At 38.3% G+C, this 19,171-nt stretch overlaps 1 protein-coding gene across 4 annotated transcripts in view; it reads right to left on the bottom strand.

Moving 5' to 3' along the window:
* ldb2a (LIM domain binding 2a) overlaps positions 1 to 915 on the bottom strand; it is a 99,577-nt gene extending 98,662 nt beyond the window's left edge. For all 4 annotated transcript variants that reach the window (XM_039621139.1, XM_039621145.1, XM_031759030.2 and 1 more), the window contains exon 1: positions 638 to 915. In XM_039621139.1, coding sequence (XP_039477073.1) covers positions 638 to 769 — 132 coding nt within the window. In that variant the 5' untranslated portion in view covers positions 770 to 915. The remainder of the gene's footprint in view (positions 1 to 637) is intronic.
* Between the last annotated feature and the right edge of the window lie 18,256 nt (positions 916 to 19,171).

Raw genomic sequence — 19,171 nt, 5'->3', positions numbered from 1 at the left:
AATCCAATGAAAAGGCTACTTTGCCTCAGTCTGCATAGCCTATTTGAATAGTCTTTGTGGACTTCTTAGATTTGCTGGGATTTTTTTCAAACTTTGTTATGATTAGCCTTTACGTAACTTTCTCTTAGAAATGTGCCACATTTTAGAACCACAATCATAGCCGTGATTTAGCTTGGTGCCTTGATTAAAAGATTTAAACTGGAGACCTCAAATGTTTAAAGTCTACTTTTACTGATTTTCTTACTTTTATTATTACAGCTCATTCCAACCTCAGGTGACTCACTTGGGTGACAGTAAAGCCGCGAATTTTTAACAGGTTAATTGGCCACGTGAAAGCAAAAGGACCTCCTCCACAAATCAGCATTTCCCAACTTCAAATTAAAATTTTAGGACAAGCACAAATTACTTCTGAGGACGCCTATTTCTTGTAACGTAGACTACAGACAGAGCCTGTTTACTTTCACCTTAGGAATGTTTGGTACTTTGGCATTACATCCGTATCTCCTGACTGACGGACCTTCTCGGCTCATCTTTCTCTCCCGGACCGGCATCTCGTCCCTCCTCTCCAACCCGCCACCCTCTTACCGGTACCTCGAACTAAACGGGACCGTGTAGCGGTTACGTCCGGCCGGCTCACCTCTGTGCGCGCCTGCAGCCGCTTGTTCATCTCGTAGATCCGATACTCGGGCTGGACCATGTAGGGCGAGTGTCTCCTGTAAAAGGGTCCGAAGGGAGAAGAGTAGAACGGGTCGTGGGTTGGGTTGGACATGGTGGCTCCTGGCGAGGCGCACGGCGCGATTTCAACATCCAGCGGGCACAGCAGCGCACATGGGAGTGCGATGCTCTCCGAAGACCCCCAGTTGGAAGCAGCCGCTGTCGAGGCTGAGCTGCACTCTGCAAGTTGGCCTGCCTAGTTCGCTGCTATAGCGTGGTGCTGGAGGAGGAGGAGGAGGGAGGGAGGAAGGGGAGCAGGAGAGGAGGGGGAGGAACGGTGGGTAGGAGGGGGGGGGGGGGGCAGAATTGAAGGGGGAGGAGGGAAGTCGTTTCCTGTTCCCTCAAGACCTACACTCAGTTTTGCACTCTTGCAAAGTTCAAGTAAGATCTCTATGTTTATGCGTGTATGTGTTTCTTTATTTCCTCTCGTAAGTAATTCTGCGCATGTTATTAACAAAAAAGCTCTATTCTTTACCTAATATTAAAATATTTCTTCAAAGTATTTCCCAACGTATTAGATTTTAAGTATGCCTGCCAACACTGCCTGAGTAAAGCCTAGTGCTGGTAGGGTTCAGATGCATGAAGCAATGCATGGGCATCAGTTGCAACAGCAGTGCAAAGGCAGGGTATTTAAAGCATGCTTCACACACAGAGGTAGGTCCTATGTCCTGTAAAGAGAAATTTAAAGAATGTAAGACACTGAATTTAAAGCAAAAACGAGCGAAATTTAGAGTTAAAAAACCAATGCCTGCTCTTTCACATATAATATATTGACTAGAATAACAATGCTGTCTGTTGACAGAGGTGCAATATCGATTGCAAATATAGCTCTTGGTCATGTTTTGACTGAAAAAGAGGTGAGAGTCTGTTGCAGCATAGGGTCAAGCATCTTCATTTTTAACAGTATCATCTCATATTATATTCTTACAGCAAGTTGCCTTTTGCAGTAAAAGCCGCAGATTTTTTAAAAATACAGTTAACTCTTTTTTTAAGCATTCAGTTCATTTTCATTTATGTAGAGCCAGTTCAAAACTACAAATGTCTCCAGGTACGTTATTGTGCGATAAAGACCCTACAATATCCCTACAGAAAATGTGTGAAGGGATTATATTTAAATCAGCCAGTTTTATGTCTGAAATTAAAAATACATTTTATATTGACCTTGGCTGGAACTAAAATGTATTTTTAAAAAAATCCTAAGCCATAATTTGTCTGAGCTCCAAGAACTGAAGGTGTGAAGCCTCACGGTAATTGATGACAGCATACAAATGCTGATGAGGCTGCACACTAAACAGTCCATTTTATGTGTAGCATGATTTCATAACATTGTATTGACTGTGTTGCCTCTGGCCAGTGCTACTAATGACAGAATCTCCCTGACTAGTTATGTACCAAGTGGCATCATTTGTGATTAAAGGAAAGTAGGGAAGTGTTTTCTTTTTTCCTGCTGCTTCAATGTCCCTCCAATTCTTAATGAAGCAAAAGCTGAACTTATGAACATGTCAGGATTGTCTTTCATTCAGTAACTATGTGAACAGTGGCTTGTTAATCCATCTGATTTAAAGACACAGTGTGTAGGATATTTGGATGAATGAAATTTCCAGTTTGATAGATTTCAGTGTTTGTACTGTGACAGACAGCTAATGTGAGTAATTAGAATATGAGTATAGACTATGATTTTTTTTTTTTTTATCAATTAACTTCACACAATGTGCAGAAAATAGAAAAATCTAAATCAAATGAATATTTGACATGACCAGCCGTTGGCTTTAAACTGGCAGTAGTACAAAACAGCACAGTTTGGAGAACTTGCCAAAGTGATGATGGGGCTGGATTTAGGCTACAGACAAAAGACAAAGAGAAACAAGAGATGGCCCCGGTGTCTTCTATGTCTTCATCTAATCCCAATCTGAATCCATAATGTTGAGATCGGAACTCTGTGGGGGTCAGACCATCTGCTCCAGCACATCTTGTTCTACTTGTGGCTGAAGCTAGCTTCTTGTGATTTCAGAGTTCCTCATTTAGCTAGGAAATGGATTTGGGAGTAATCAGACAACTTCTTTTTTTGCATAAAGAAGCTACGCTCTTAAAACAGGGATTTGTACACACTTGCCACCATAACCATGATTTATATATAACCCATCCAAGTTCCCATTAAATCCACCAAAGCCAGTTGGTTTATGCTAAATTAATACTTGCGCGATTATTTTAGGAATTTGCACGTTATGAACACTATTATAAGATTTTTACACAGCATTAGCTGATAATGAGGAACTTGCTTTACTTGAAGTTTAGTGGTTTAGTGGTGCAAATATGCAGTTGCTTGCTTAGCTTTTATAGTCCCACCTTATTTCACTGCTTATGCCTTGACATAAAAAAGCAAATTCTGCACAAGTAGTTTGTGTTTTATGTTTTTAGTAAAGCACATCCAGAATAAATGGCACTGTTGTTAGATGTTATGTTGTGTTTTCAATATGTAGTTTCAATGCAAAGATTCCAGCTGATTCATGCAACGAAGGAGTTAAAAACATTTGAACTTTAATCAACACTTTTTCTTGACTCTGTGTTCAAAAGCCCGTCAGCTGTCTGTCCTCTATAGACGGTGGATTCCCCTTAAAAACGTTATTAAAAGATCTTCTAAAAAGCTTTCTAATACAAGACTGACTACAAAATCATCAGAGTTATTTTGGGCGTGTGTGTGTGTGTGTGTGTGTGTGTGTGTGTGTGTGTGTGTGTGTTCACAACCACTTTTGCCTGTCTTGTCATGTACACTTCATTTCTCTGAGTTGGTGACTTCTAAAATATCCCAGACGAAGGTAGTATAAGAATTGGTTACATCTCTGCTGGTTTGAATTGGCATGGAACTGTATAATCCCAATTATGCATTGTCTATCTTATATATTTATGATTCAGTGAATACAACTACAGTTTGCTGGTGATGCCTATATGCAAAGGATCTATTTATAATTCACATCATAACTAGTTAGCAATTTATGACACAGGGACGGTCAATATCATATGGCAATGAGCACTATAGGCAAACAGCAAAACACAGATGGGCTCTAATTTATTTCAACATTTTCACAGTACAATCCATGCAACACATTTCAATAATATCATTTACTGTGACAGTATGTGTTACTAACATGTTGAATTTCCAAACCAGGCACACCAGTGCTTTGACAATCTTTTCTTGGCACACTGATTAAGATTTCCTCCGTGTTCGCCTGCGTGACAGATTAGGCCTGGGCTGCAAAGTAGCCACAAGAATCTAAAAATAAACAGACACTCAGGCCAGACATAACGTTGCAACCAAATCTCAAATTAACTGCCCACACTGGGAATTAATGAACAGCATTTATGAAGTCTGACTTTTAATCCAAAATGGCTGAATGGGGAGAGGCAGTCTGAATCGAGTGAGATAAAAGTTGTAATCCAAATGCCTCAGGCATCCGGTTGGGTAATTAAAAAAAAAGTTTGAAAAATCTATTAATAAACCTTTAATTAAAAACTACATTTTTAATATCTCAAGACCTTTTCAATTGACATTTCTAACAGGATTTGGTTGCCCGCCTAAAGCGCTTACCACTCGAGTGTGGCTGCAATACAGTACATTGAAGTGAACAGTTCATTTAACATATTTCAGTATTAATTTGGTTGTATAGTACAGATGATAGTAAACACAACCTACACCAGTGGTGGTGTAGTGAGCAAAAGAGTATTCATCTACTGAAAAAAATATTAAACAGAATGAAAAGAACATTTTTGCTCTGACCTTTTTTTTTTTTTTTTGAAAATCCACAAGAACATCATAAAAAATAATTCAGTAAATTTAAATGACCTAATTCACCATAAAGGTCTTTGGAAACAGTGCCATCAAGCAGCAGCAGGGTGAAATAATCCATTTACATTTTTATTAATAGATAAATATTGAGATTTCATCAGATTTCACTAAAAGCCATAAAACAATAACAATGCTATCCTATCAGTCTAAAATCAGGAAAAAGCAAATGAATGACATGACAAGTGTTATTACTACTTTTTTGTGTTTATTTTATTTATTGTTTTTCATTTTGTGCTATAACCATCTCTCAGGCCCTATCATGAAATCTAAACTTTTTTGAGTGCATGTGGCTAACATCCATGTTGGCCATTAAAACAAAAGATCAAACAGGCAACTTGAGCCTACAAATGATCTAAAACACATTTGCGATTTGTGTTCACCAGCTCAGCTTATTCCAAATAAGGAAGCGCAGTGTTTCCCAGCACACATCAGCTGATGGCTCAGCTGATACCACATATCTAGATAGCATGTGCTATTTAAGCTGCCTTAGCCTACCCACAGCAGCTACAAGCACCTTTGCAACCCACTTTCAGCTGAGATCCTGCTTTCATGTTGTGTCTAACTTAATCAGTGTAATAGTTATTATCATTGCTGCCTGTTTTGTTATGTGCTGGGTCCTTCCATACATCCACATAGTAGAAAGCAACACAGCTAGGAAGGAAATAACAGAAAATAACAATCATTAAATAACAATCATCATTCAAAATGGTTTATATTTCTATTTTTTACAGTATCTCAGCATGCGTGCTATAACTTATTTTGCATTAGTTGCATGCCATATTGTAGTAAATCTCTGTGTTGTGTGTATAGATCCCAACAGAAATGTAAACAACTTGGGACTACAGAGTCACAGAGAGGGAAAGTAAAATGGAAAGTGTGACTTAACACATTGCACCGATGCTGACTCAGAGCCTTCATTTTACGCCTGGAATTTAAATGTCATCTGTATTTGGATATTTTACTTGGATAAGGTGAAATGCCTGTTAATGCAACATGTAAATAAACTCAGAATTAGTATCAGAATGTGATCACACTGGACAAACTACATTCGAAGGTGGTTAAGCTAGCACTGTGATTCGATCTCAGAAATGCAGTCAGTATAGTTTGACCACATTCAAAAGAAAAACTTGAGGTCATCTTTCTGCCCCCACTTCGGACTCAAGCTACAGGTAGAGGTGTTGAAGGTGTTCAGATACTATTTTCAGACATTGATCACATGGTTACACCAAGTGTATTGGAGTTTTGAATCCATTATTTCTAAACAAGCTCAGTGTAAATGAGCTGACGGCATATTTCTGTGACTGTATCTGTTATTTAATTGTATTTACAGCGTATAACACTAAGAATCTTAACCAACTTTCAAAGATAAATACTGTTTTATGTGTAATCACTGACGACCTTTGACTCAACACAGAAGGATGACTGTTCAGAGGTGGGAATGTTTGAATGTTTGACCTTAATCTCTACAGTTTCTTTGTTCTCCAGAAGGTTTAGTTCAAAATTAATCATGAGGGACTCTTCTATTTTCCAGCTATTAATTAACACAAGTGATGTATGTGTTGTCTTTGCGGAGGAGGACATATTTTAGTGCTGGTCAGTGAATTAAAACATTGTTAATACTGTATTTGACTTCTGTATCCTGTACTTTGTTTCACATACTTTTGTGTATTAACTTTTAATCCTATTCATGCCAGGTTTTTTTCACCTTCAGGGATAACAAAGTTGAATTGAATTAAATTGAACTTCACTGAAAGGAAACCGAATGCACCTTGAAAGTTTGTTGAATGTTTCAAGCCTCGGCCATTTGTTAAGTACAGCAGATGCATCAAGGATGAAGAAGGAGAGATGCTTTTAGTTGTGAAACAGCAAGTGAGGGAGACAAAACACTTGTGGATGAGAATGGAAATGGGTCAGGACACATATAGACACTGTGCTTCTGCTGGGTTCCCTCTTGGTGTTACTATGGTAACTCACCCTATCTCCCTACCTACCTACCTGCCTTTAACTCACAAACTACACACCTTCGCAGCCGTGCTACAGGTTTTGCACCTGAACGCACCGATGCTGCTCCTGTTCGGAAGAACCCAGCATCACGTCTTATCCTGTTTCACAGCGAAGCGTGAAAATGTAAAGTTGTAGCTGTGTTTGATGAAGCTTCTGCTGGTGTAAACAGTCACACTCGTTTGAAACGTGAAACATGTGCCAACACGCACAATGTTTGGGAGTAATTTGAAGCCTGGAGGAAGAGTCTGATTGTGGTATTAATAAAAGGAGCTCACTAGTGATTGACAAGGCGTGATGAGACAAAAGACTTGATAAAAATAGAGCAGAATTTCACAGTGAAACACACAAATAAACTACCGTAACCAGCTAAGTAACACCACCTGAGGAAAATGCTTCTCCTATCTAACTCTGACCAGATTTAAGCTGCTCTTGGACCCCACTGAAAGTAAAACTCACAAACTCAACTGTGAACACAAGGAAGTGTGTCCCCTATTTTGAGCACACAACTGTTTTCCAAATATGGATGAAATATACCCCGGATGCCGGAGCAGCAACTTCTATGGTGGAATCTCATTAGCATCGTAATAGCTTCCAGGCTCATTTGCATTTTGCCGTGAGTGATTTTTTTTTTCCCCCCTCGCTCTCTTTCCTCTTCGCTGCTGGATGGAATAATAATAAAAAAAAAAGAAGTAAAACTTTAAAGCACCATATTTTATTTCATTATTTAAGTTAAACAAATTGTAATTGAAAAGCACTTTTCAATTATGCTATTTCCTCATACTGGTGACAAATGAGTCTTACAGTTGTGTCAAGCAATTATAGGAAGACACACAAATCTACAAACTAATATTTGCATACAGGGATGACAAATTAGTGTAAATAGATTAATACATGAAGTAAATGGTTTTAGTTCTATTTCAGAAGAAGCCAATATGTGCATAGGTGCAGGGTAGAAATATGTTTGCAGTAGCATCCTGAGTTACGGTGCTGAAGTGGCATGACAGGAAAGTGAAGTCTGTTGCCACCAAAAACTGAAAAAATACTGAAGAAAACATGCTTAGCTGATAAAATGATATACTTTCCAGGTCAGAAAATGTCAAACTACATATTTAAAGTGATTAACTAGGTTTTTGTGATGCCCACAGCCTTATTTAACAAGGCGGTAACATGTCCTTGTGCTGAATACAAGGATACAAACACATAGTGCAGCTTGTTAGACATCCACACTCTTCTTCTCTCATGCTGAATTTTTGCAGCGAAGCAGCTCAGCGAGCAAAGAGTTAAAATTTTCAACCAGTTCTGCCTCTGACACACACACACACACACACAGACACACATGCACGCTCGTATCCCCACAGCCCATCACCCCTGATCACACTCAGACGCACGCACACTCCCACGCGCACACACAAGCACACACAAACCCATAATTCCCAACACCACCTCCCCCTCTCCCTCCTCACCCACCGCCTCCTCCACCTCCTACCTCCCTGGGCTCCCCCGCTCCCCCCACAACCTCCTCCTCCATTCTCCATCTCTGCCCCCCCACCACCACAACTCCCCACTCACTCCCTCCCTCCTCCACCACCGCCCCCCTCAGGTCAGTTAATAAGCGAGCCTGAGCCTGTGCCTCAGCTTGGCTGTCTGGAGGACATGCAGAGCAGTGTCTCCTGGGAATTGGCTCATGCAGAATGCTGCTCCACCGAGAGAATGGAATTTTACCCTCGCTAGGGCTCCCAGCCGCGCCGCGCAGCAGGAAACCTGACAGACACACACACACACAAACACACACACGCAGAGCTACACTGGTGCACGTGCATGCACGCCAACACGTGCTGCAAATCAACACACATCCTACATCCTCACACACATAGTGGTCCCAAGAGTGCATTTCTTGAGACATCTCCCCATCCCTTAAAATAAAGTGACCACTACCTAAGAAAAACACTTATTTTCCCCCTGAATCATCAAGAAGCCATCATTAAGTTAATTGCGACACAGTCTTTGGGGACACACAGTGATAGTCTGTGATGCACAAAAGCCTCCCTTTCACTCCAGCTAATGTAAACACACACGGTTATGAATACAGGGACATCAGTGGGGACAGTGCTGCTAATGAGTTGTCCCGTAGATTTAGAAACAGTGGTTCTTCCACACTTCTGTCTCAACTTCAAATGTTGCGAAAGTCAACCCCCTCCCTTCCTTCTCCACCTCCCCTTCTTTCTTTCATTCCACCTCAAACCCACAGCTCCATCTATCGGTGTCCCAGTGTTACACGAAAGAGTATGCAGGCAAACACTGAACCACTGGAATGGATTCAGTTGGATACCATCATCACTTTTCCAGCAAGCAGGGAACTATTTCATGTTTAATGCAAATTAAATAGAGTGGCTGCAAACAAGTTTTGCAGTAAATGAACAAAGTGAGTGAAAATAGATGAATAAGCAGACATAATGGCACTGGAGCAAAATGAACTAAATATTTTCTCTCAGTGACCTTTAACCTGTATTTTTTTTTCCTTTTCTTGTCATTTAAAATGTCTGTAGATGTGACTGTGTTTCAGGACAAAATGACAGAGGTCTGATGAATCATGTTGCCCAGCAATACTGCGTATGATTCATGCCTCCAACAGGGTTGTATTTACTCAGGAAAAACAACACTCACTGCTCTGAGCCTGCACATACATGTAGACAAGCTTGAGAAAGAATGTAGAAACATGTTTCTCATCATATGTTTTTGCATTTTTTATCAATATAAAGGAAGGTAAAGAGAGCGCTCAGCATTAGTGATTATGATATTCTTCTCTTTGTGATGAGATTTAGCCGATTAAAGGCTCAATCCCATTTTCTATGGTTCCAGGATGTAAATAGAATCTAGACCGGATCTCCAGAGAGAGATCTAACTGCCTTTATGTGTAGATTACAGACGGGATTAGCAGTTACACAGATTGTTAACCAGTGTCACTCAGGAATGAATTGTCCACAGACAATCCTGTTGCTTGGAACTAAATGTGGAAGAGCTTGGCTTGTCAGGCAACCTTTAAGGCAATTATTGCCTTTGTTCAGTGTGGTTTGGACCTAATCATAAACATGACTGTTTGTATTTGTCGGCTCCCTCCTTCCTCCCTCAACTAGGAAATTATCCACAAAAATTATATTGGTAAAGGCGGTGATATGAGGTGTAATGTGAAAACACACCCCCTAATTGCAAATGAGATTTTTTTCAAACTAAATGTTATCCTCCACCCCCAACCACACCATGACAGTGGTGGAAAATTTGTGGAAATGGTGGACTTAAAAAAAAAAAGAAAGAAAAGGAAAGAAAGCCATGCAGACACATACAACCTTCACCGAGCGCCTCTCCATGAAATGCTGAAGCCAAGGTAACATTTACACCATGAAAATGCTCCAAATAATAACACTGACACTTTACATATAAAATATTCCTGCACTTTTTTGCATTGGAAATATTTTCCATCTGCAACATTTGTCAGGTGTAGCATACAGAGGTTATCATTATAATTATTTTTCTTCTCTCTCATGGAGCACCTCCAGTGAAAAAGCCCAGCCCGTCTCAGCTCTGGCTGTTTGTAGTACAGCAAGCCGAGGCAGCAGCGCTCTCTTTGGGATTTAGCCTTTCAAAAGTCCTCGTCAGATTTGCAGCGCAGACGTACTTCTGCTGCCTGCCGCCCCCACATCTCTGCCCCCCCACACCCCAACACCACCACCACCACCACATCTCCCCATCCTTCTAACCACCATCCCTCCCCTTCCTCCCCCATCAACCTCCTTCCCCTCTCCTCTCTCTGCTCACTCTGCTGCAGATGTTTTGGGTATGTTTTCTTAGTGAGGAAGCTGCGCCAACTGCCAAGTGTCGACAAAATGCCCCTCAGTCGTTTGCTGCAGTCGCTGGTGTGGCAGTGGTGAAGCTGGCCAACGGCTGGTGAGCTAGAAGTTAGCATGAATGGCAGCCAACATTCCAGAGACACAGAGAGGTCATGTAGAGGCTAGAGCCAGTGGTTGCCAAAGTGCACAATGTGCAGGATCCTAATTATCCAACCTGCAACACAGGAGTATCTTTATGAGAGTAAAGTGAAAGTTACTGCATAAATAAACACGCATGAATCTATCTCTGTGATGGTTTGCTGTGTTCGGACACCGGGCTCCAGTGTTTTGCACCACAATGTGGCAAACATTTACTGAAGGGATTTCAGGTTCAGTTTGACTGGAACAGTGTGCTCATTAACTTGCTTGTTGTATGGCATCACAACACAACAAGTCAGGTGGAAAACTTTTCTTACACAACAAATAAATCAAACTGCTGTGCACATAATAGGGGATGCCTTATCCCGTGTCCCCTGTCCACACAGGAAATTTCCCAGTTTTTACAAGTGTTGATTATTCAGTGGATGTTATCCCGAGTGTTGATTATGCACTCAGAGTGGATATGGCTTGGAGGCTGTTCAAAACTGTCTGAAAGTGTTAAATTAACTCTGATGGGGACGGAATTACCTAAACACTGGTACGGTGATGAGTGTTAACACCGGCAATGTTGCAGGTTTCATGTATTAATTTCAACGCTGTCAGCAGGTGAGGAGATTCCAGTCAGTGTTTCTTCACTTATTGGCATCAAAATAGTGTTCACAGGTTTACTGTTTTGCACCACTCTTATTAATGCCAATTTTTCCAATCCAGCTCATTTTTCAGAGCCAATCACCATGTAGTATCCGTACAAATAACCATCAAAAAACTTAGGATTGTCAGCAGCTGCCTAAACACTAGTTAGAATCCAAAAAGTCTTGGTTTCATTTACTGGCATCAAAATAATTGTTTACTACTTTGTCATGTATGTATGTCATGTAATCAGAACCAATTACCTTATAGTGTGCAACAATGTAGTTGTTGTTTGGGAGATGTTACTGACCCAACCCTTGCAGTAAGAGCAAGGGTTGGGTCAGATTATTTTGGAATGTAGTCAGTTACCATCTAGAAATACTAATTACTAAGCAATTACTTATTAGTACTAAGTAATTATTAATGTTCTGTTTATATTTTGACAAGCATGTTATGTAATATGATATATTTGGATTGCTTCAAAATTAAATAAAATAATAGAAAATTTAACATTTTTCCATCAAAAAACATTTTTAACCAAAATCAGATTGTGCTTCAAACAGAATCAGAACTATATCTGATGCAAGCCACGATGCTTTAAGTCATATGAATTAACAGCAATGCTCTATAACTTTATAACTGACATTTTAAAGAAGCAATCCAAATATAATTTAGTCATATTTGACAGTGGAACCGTTATCTACTAATACATGAATAAGATATCTTTTCATTTTTTGTAAGCCCAATTACACGTAGTCTATTACTACCAACCCTGATAAGAACATACAAAAGTTTGCAGTTTAATATTTTCAATGTGCAAAAGTAATCTGTGTCCTAAAATCCATAGTTCCTGTATTTATACATCCACATTCTGCTTTCAATAATTAAACATCTGTAGCTTTCATGCAGAAGATAATCAACAACTTTTCCCAATAAAACCTGACTGTAGCATATTGTGATGAAAAAATTGCAGCATATTGGATCTTCTAGTAAGTTACTCCACATCCATATAACTATCTATTATTAGTAACATCTATGCGCCACATTTTGGTCAATCAACACATATGATTTTTTCGTGGATCAATCAACACCTGTACTAAGTTACTCAATAATTATGTAGATAACGTTGCAGCTTATCAATAGTTGTCTGTACCACATCTTCTACCAACAAGCATTTTCTGTAGAGGGTGAGGCTGATGGGAGACCAAACTTGATGTTCAGGAGAGAAAGAAAGAAAAATAGCTGGCTGTGCTGCTACCATCCCCCATCTCGTAGGCATGGCAGCAGCCTCGCACACATGCGCCTGCACACACTCACACACAAACACACACACACACACACACACACACACACACACACACTTGCTCCTCGACACACACACACACACACACACACAAATACACATGCATACAAAGCACACATACATAAACGCGCGCACACACATACACGCACAGCCCATCTCGCTCTGCTACCTGATGTGAGGCAGAGAGAATATTCCAGAAACCAAACACAATGAATGTTCCTCTACTATTCATACAAAACAGAAAATCTCACTGCAACGGTCCTAATTCAGATTAAACCCATGCGTGCATTTAAAAGCTGCTCTCGACACTCTTAAGAATCAAATTTAAAGTGGGAGAGAATAAAATATTAGGGTAGAGGAGAAAAAGTTTATGGTATAGCTCCAGTGCTGGATAAATAAAGTGTTTTAAGAGGCAGCGTTTGAAGGAGAAGAGCAGCTGTGATGATCTGTAGCGTTCCTGCTGACCTTCCTGCACCTTCATAATACAACACTCAGAGCGGCTCAGGGCTGATTCGCTTCAGCTGTACAAGGTTATTTCTTGGAAATTTGATGAGATTTTTAATTTCAAAGATGTTTTAAGCATTTGAACACTAATTCATGCAGTTACAGTTCCTTTCAATGTCACAGGAAGATTGAAATGAAGTCCTGTGAGGGAGTTTAAGTAGGAAGGGTTTTGACAATTTGTTGTAAGTATGGCCAGGTCTTCAAAAAGAGAAGTGGATTGCCTGTGAACTGATAATCAGTTCAAAGGCAGTCCACTTGCCTGATTATTTATCATCAATATTATATACTAAATATGATTATATACTAGATTTTAACTTGCCTTTAAGGTAATTTATAAATATGATGCAGCTTTCCATTTATATATTTGTTAATGTGGTTAAAAGTAGAGTTAAAATACACCATAATTGGGTTTAAAGTAAGAAAATGGTTGTAAATCAGGCATGTGATCATGACATGATGAAATCCAATACATGTGAATTTAAACTTTCAAATTAACATACTTCAATTTTGTGTGGTCAAAGAGTTAAAAAGAGTTAGTTGGACCTTTAAAAGAGGTTCCTACTTGCTGCTACAAATATAAGCACTTAAACTACATATAAAATTAACCCCTTACTGGTCTTGGTTGTTCTATTGGTGCTGGAGTGCTATTCCTAATGCAGTTTTTATTAGTGCAACTTCTAAAGTATTGAAAAGGCTGTCAATTATTTCTAGTTCTGCTACCTCTGCTATTGCTACTCATGCAAAGCACTGTATACTTGTTTGTTATTATACAGTCATTATGTGCTGTATATTTCTAGAACTGCAGCCTCTGTTGGTAGGAACAAAAACACATCATGAATTCATTAGGATATCAGAAAAAACTGTGTTCACTTGTGCTTTAGAGAAACTTGCACAGCAAATGCAAAGGTCTCTGTATTACTGAGCTCATTTAATGCAGATGATGGGGGTGAGGGGTTGGGGGATATGATAGGGCTGGTCTATAACAGGGCTATCTACAGATGTAGCCTGTATTATTTAATTTGACTGCATCAAAAATATGACATAAAAATACTAAGACACTAAGAGAGACATAGCTGTACTTTTACTCAACTAAATTTGTTGTAAAATATGATTCCTTCCTTCACAATAAACTTTCCAGTTGTAGATAAGTATATATGTAGCTGACAGCAATAAGAAACCTGTTGCAAGAAGGTAACATATCCTTCATGACTTCAAATGAATGTTGGAGATATCATATAGACAATTATATACATAAATATATTTGTATAATAATTTTAAATATAAAGAGTAGGTGGCTAAACAAGATGTAAAAAGTCAGAATAAACTGCAGACTGCTCCTGAGCTGGTTGTGTCCTCATCGCCGTCTGTTAGAGAGGTAAAAGTCCGCTGTGGTTTACTGTCATTATCCTCCAGACTTTTTAACTAACAGCCAACTGGACACAAACATCACAGTTCACTGCTTAATTTATCCCCAGTGTTTACCTTGCCAGACTCTGCTAGTGTCCTTGTATCATCTGCAATCCCCCACAATGCCTTTTTTTTTCTCAGCCTTTGTGTAATCGGCATCATCCCAATGGCGATCAATAGCGCTTCAAAATTACAGCGCTGGACTGGGTGCTATCTCCAGTCCTGCTGATTATTGGACTTTGCATAGTGTTGAGTCGGTTTTTCTGGGCTCTGGTCTTACCAGCAGCCAGGTGTAACATGGGAATGGATATCTGTTTGAATAAAAGCCCAAAGCTTCTGGCAGCTCCAGTCCAAATCAATGTTCAGGCCAGGGCACCAGATACATTCGTTTCCCTTCAGAAAGGAGCCATTCTTTCTTATCTCTCAAGTTTTCCTGACTTCGATCCTCACACATAGCCCCCCCCCCAAAAAAATCAGCTCGAAAAATGTGTAGAACCAGGAGTCTGACTCTTTTTTCTTTTCTTTTCTCTCTCTCTCTCTTTTTTTTTTACAAGATTGTGGGAGGTAAGGGGGCTTGGGGGAAAGGTTGAAGAGGGGTGTTCCCTAATGAGCTTTATAGAAAGGGTGCAGCCACGTTAAAATGAGAGGAAACAGACCTCCCACCAAATATGAATACCAGAAAGATGCAAATGCACTCAGCAGTGAATTTATTATTCTGAATATGTTCGGAAACAAAAGGCTCTGGAAAACAGAGGGAGTGAAAGTGAACTGCTTCCCTCTGCTCCTCACTGCCTAAAAAATAATAATAAAAAAAAAATAACAGGGTGGAAAGGGAGAGGATGGGAGAGAGAGAGAAAGATGGAAAGGGAGGGGTATGAAAAAACAGGCAGAGAGAGAGGGGGAGAGAGAGAGAGAGAGAGAGAGAGAGAGAGAGAGAGAGAGAGAGAGAGAGGAAAAATCCTGGGCCCTGTTTCTTCTATTTTTTTAAGCAATGGCATCCTGTGTTCTTGGATGTGTCGTTGCCATGGCAACTGTAACTTGGTGACCTCGTTATTTCTACCTAATCCCGCTCTGAAATTATGGTTGCTCCACCCTTTTGCCTGGCTGCCCTGATAACATAATCATTGCAAATGAGGCAGGGGAATGAAGAAGAAGTAGAAGAAGAAGAAGAAGAAGAAGAAGAAGGAGAAGAAGAAGAAGAAACATATATGGCAGAGCTTTTTTCTTTCAAACCAGATCACCAATAGCTGTAATCACATACATTCACCAAAATACACGCACTGTTGCTCTTCGTGTTCTGCAGTCCTTTTGCAACAGCTGTTGATGGGGTTGAGTAATTAAAATATGCACTTAGCAATAATCGGCATTGAGTGGTTGATAAACTGTATTGATTCCAGATCAGACGGGAGTTTATTACAGTGGAAACTGTGCCAAATTAACAATAAAGCTGCCACTTGCAAAGTTTGGAAATTCTCAAACTGAAGACCAGATGAAACTAAATCTACTGTACAACACACACACACACACACACACACACACACACACACACACACACACACACACACACACACACACACACACACACACACACACACACACACACACACACACACAGATACATGCACACAGCAGCACATAAACACCTGAATTATTGATTTCAGTGTTTGATTAGATTTACTTATTGGATGGGGCAGAAGAGGCACTCTGAAAAATTGATGGATTTTTAGAGATAAACATGCAAACTAATAAGAAATCCACAGTCATGCCTATTCAATAATTCACCAAATTTACATATTATTATTGGCATATCTCATTACTCCAGACCAAGACACACTTATATATTCCAAAATTTTATTAGTTGGGTATTCCGTTGCATAAATTAACATGAATAATGAAGCATGAGAGATACTTTAAAGTCATAATTCAAAGAATTTCCTCATTTAGGAACATAAGAGAAAATGGCTTTGTGTGGTCAAATAGGCCACACCATCCTTAGTAACTGAATTGTTTAGAAGCACTTACTATAGCTCTGATTAAAAATATACTCAGTCAGTATCATTTGACATGTTTTGTGTTTACATGGAAATTCTACAACATTATTCTTTAGCTAAAATACTTAAAATGAAACACTTTTATCCACCCAAAAATCTGAATTTAGTTTCTTAATTTTACAATACTTTAATGTAATATTTTATAGGAGGGTATGACCTCATATGGGAGACCATATGCATATATGTTGGCTCCATCTTTGTTACATTTTGAGACATGCAGAGACAGACAACTTCATTTAGAGCTTTAAACATTTCATAATATCATCATCAATACATCAATAATTGACTTTGAATTAAGTTCAGCACCTAAACAACAATCGCAGTTTCTCACATGGCCCATTGGGAAAATTAATTCCCCACCCCTGATCTATAGCATTCTTTAACATGATCAAAAACAACAATATTTAAATTTTATAAATTGCTTATGCACCTTGGATTGTTATTCCTTTATACAGCACACTAACCATCTATTAACAATCAAAAACACACCAGTAATTTGTGGTTGGTGTATTATTTTATTACCATAAGTCTGTCTAAGTTTTATTTTGAGTCAGTCTCATACATGCTATCTTGCTATCAAGATGTATTTTGCTTCATACACTATATTACCAACTGATGTATAATTCCACAGCTGGAAATGGTCCCCTGCAAATGCATTTCCCTTTTCTGATTTAGCCTTGTAAGTATGAAATTATGATTTTAAGAATTATAATGTCAATGAGCAGGAACCTACTTATAACATTTATGTTAGTTTTGTTATTCTAATATAGTTTGAATGTTTACATGTACAGTGTATTACCTCTAAACAAATATCAATACCAGAAATCCTATATAACTATATAACGTAGTCTTTTACATATCAGTATATGAGTTCTGGTAGGTACAACAGTGTAGGTTAACCAAATATTAATGACTCCACAAATTTAATATATTTTTATTAATGTTTGATGAAGTTACATTGTAATGAAAAAAGTACAAGAATTTGTTATTATGTTTATATTACACATACATACAAATTATTAAAGGGATTTCTTCCTTAATAGCATTACAGGGATAATTCCGACTTTCTCTTGACTTGTTAGTTGTCACATGTAAATACATGCTGGCAGCTGTTTAAATATGGAAAACAAACAAACAAAACAAAACTCCGTTGAACTATTATTTTCTAGTCTAAAGTTTTAAAATTGTCAGTGGTTTTCTTCTGTGTTTTTCCTTGATTTTTACAGTCATTGTTGCAGTGAAAAACAATAATCATGTCTGAATTGCAGGCTCAGAGTACATTGCAGCAGCTTGCATCACAGTCAGGTCATACACCACTAATTTTTTGTAGACTGTAACTATGTGTTACATATCAGATGATGGCATTTTAACTAAATTTCATCCCCTCTCCTCGTTTGTGAAGATGGCAAATGAAAAAATATTTTGTCGTTGCAAATAAATAAAAGATTTTATTGTGTATATGTTGACAAGTAATTATCTAGTCACATAGAGTATAATGTTGACTCTAAATGACCATACACTTATTTATATCTTCCAATAAATGGAATAAGAGCCCAGCTGAAACTTTTTATATTTTGTAAGTTTGATAACAATAATGATACAGCCTGGTAATGTTTTAAAATATAGTTTGATATATGTTTCTTTAACTCTGCACCTCTGACTAGAATGAAAATAAAAAAAGCTGCACCAGGAACTTGGGACATCCGAAACATAATAAAAGCATTAGGAATTAAATAGCTACAAATTTCTAGTGCTATTTGTTTATATAGGAAAATGTTAACAGAAAGTACATTATGGATTTTTTAAAGTATTACTTAAAATATTAAGTCCCACAAAATTCTGTATGTAGTTTCAGACCTGTTAGTGCCATCATTGTTACTTTTTAAGCCACTCAAAGACAATTTTACAGACATTTTCAAGCTAATGATTTAGGCTAATGTTGGGAAAATTAAAATCAATTACACCAGTTGTTTGGGGCACTGGGAATTCATTAAAATGGGCTAATAATTATAACTGTAAGAAGCTCATCCACTGTCTTGTCCTTTTAGTTTATATAGGCTAATGTTAGCGGAAGTTACATTGTGGCTTAAGCTATATTGGTCAAAAACATCAGTCATTATCAAGCTATAATGTATAAATGAAACCATATTAGGTAGCTAAACAGGTTTATGATATTAAAACAAAGAGGGAGAAAATCTTTTTGCCTGAAACTGGTACCTTTAGCAGCGCTACTCATTTATTTACTACATGTCCTATGCACCTATGAATATTTAAAAATTACCTTTAATGGAGCTCCCATTTTAGAATGAATGAGACGAACACTTAAAACCTTAGCTATAGTGTTTTCCATCATCAACCTAACAAATCAGCTCACTAGTTAAAGACAGCTAGCAACGACAGCTAGCAACTGTAAACATGTGGTTCAAAAGATTATAAAAAGTAATTTAGTGTTTCCTTGAATCTAAGACATCAATTTAACCAGAAAAACCTTTCATCAAATTCAAAATGATCTGATATTTTTCAACAAATAATAAAATGTCTTACTGATATGTTATGTTTTTGATGTTCTGTTCTTATTCTTTTTCTTTCTTTCTTTCTTTCTTTTTTTTTTTTTACATTTTACATTTTACACAACAACCTAACGTTTTTGGAATTGGGATTGCAACCTTTTAAGGTCAATCTGTATCATTTCCAATTCAAAAAAACTCTAAAAAATCACAAAAAGGTCATT

This window comes from Oreochromis aureus, linkage group 2, assembly GCF_013358895.1.
Source record: "Oreochromis aureus strain Israel breed Guangdong linkage group 2, ZZ_aureus, whole genome shotgun sequence".
NCBI lineage: Eukaryota > Metazoa > Chordata > Actinopteri > Cichliformes > Cichlidae > Oreochromis > Oreochromis aureus.
This window is presented reverse-complemented; position numbering and strand designations above follow the sequence as displayed.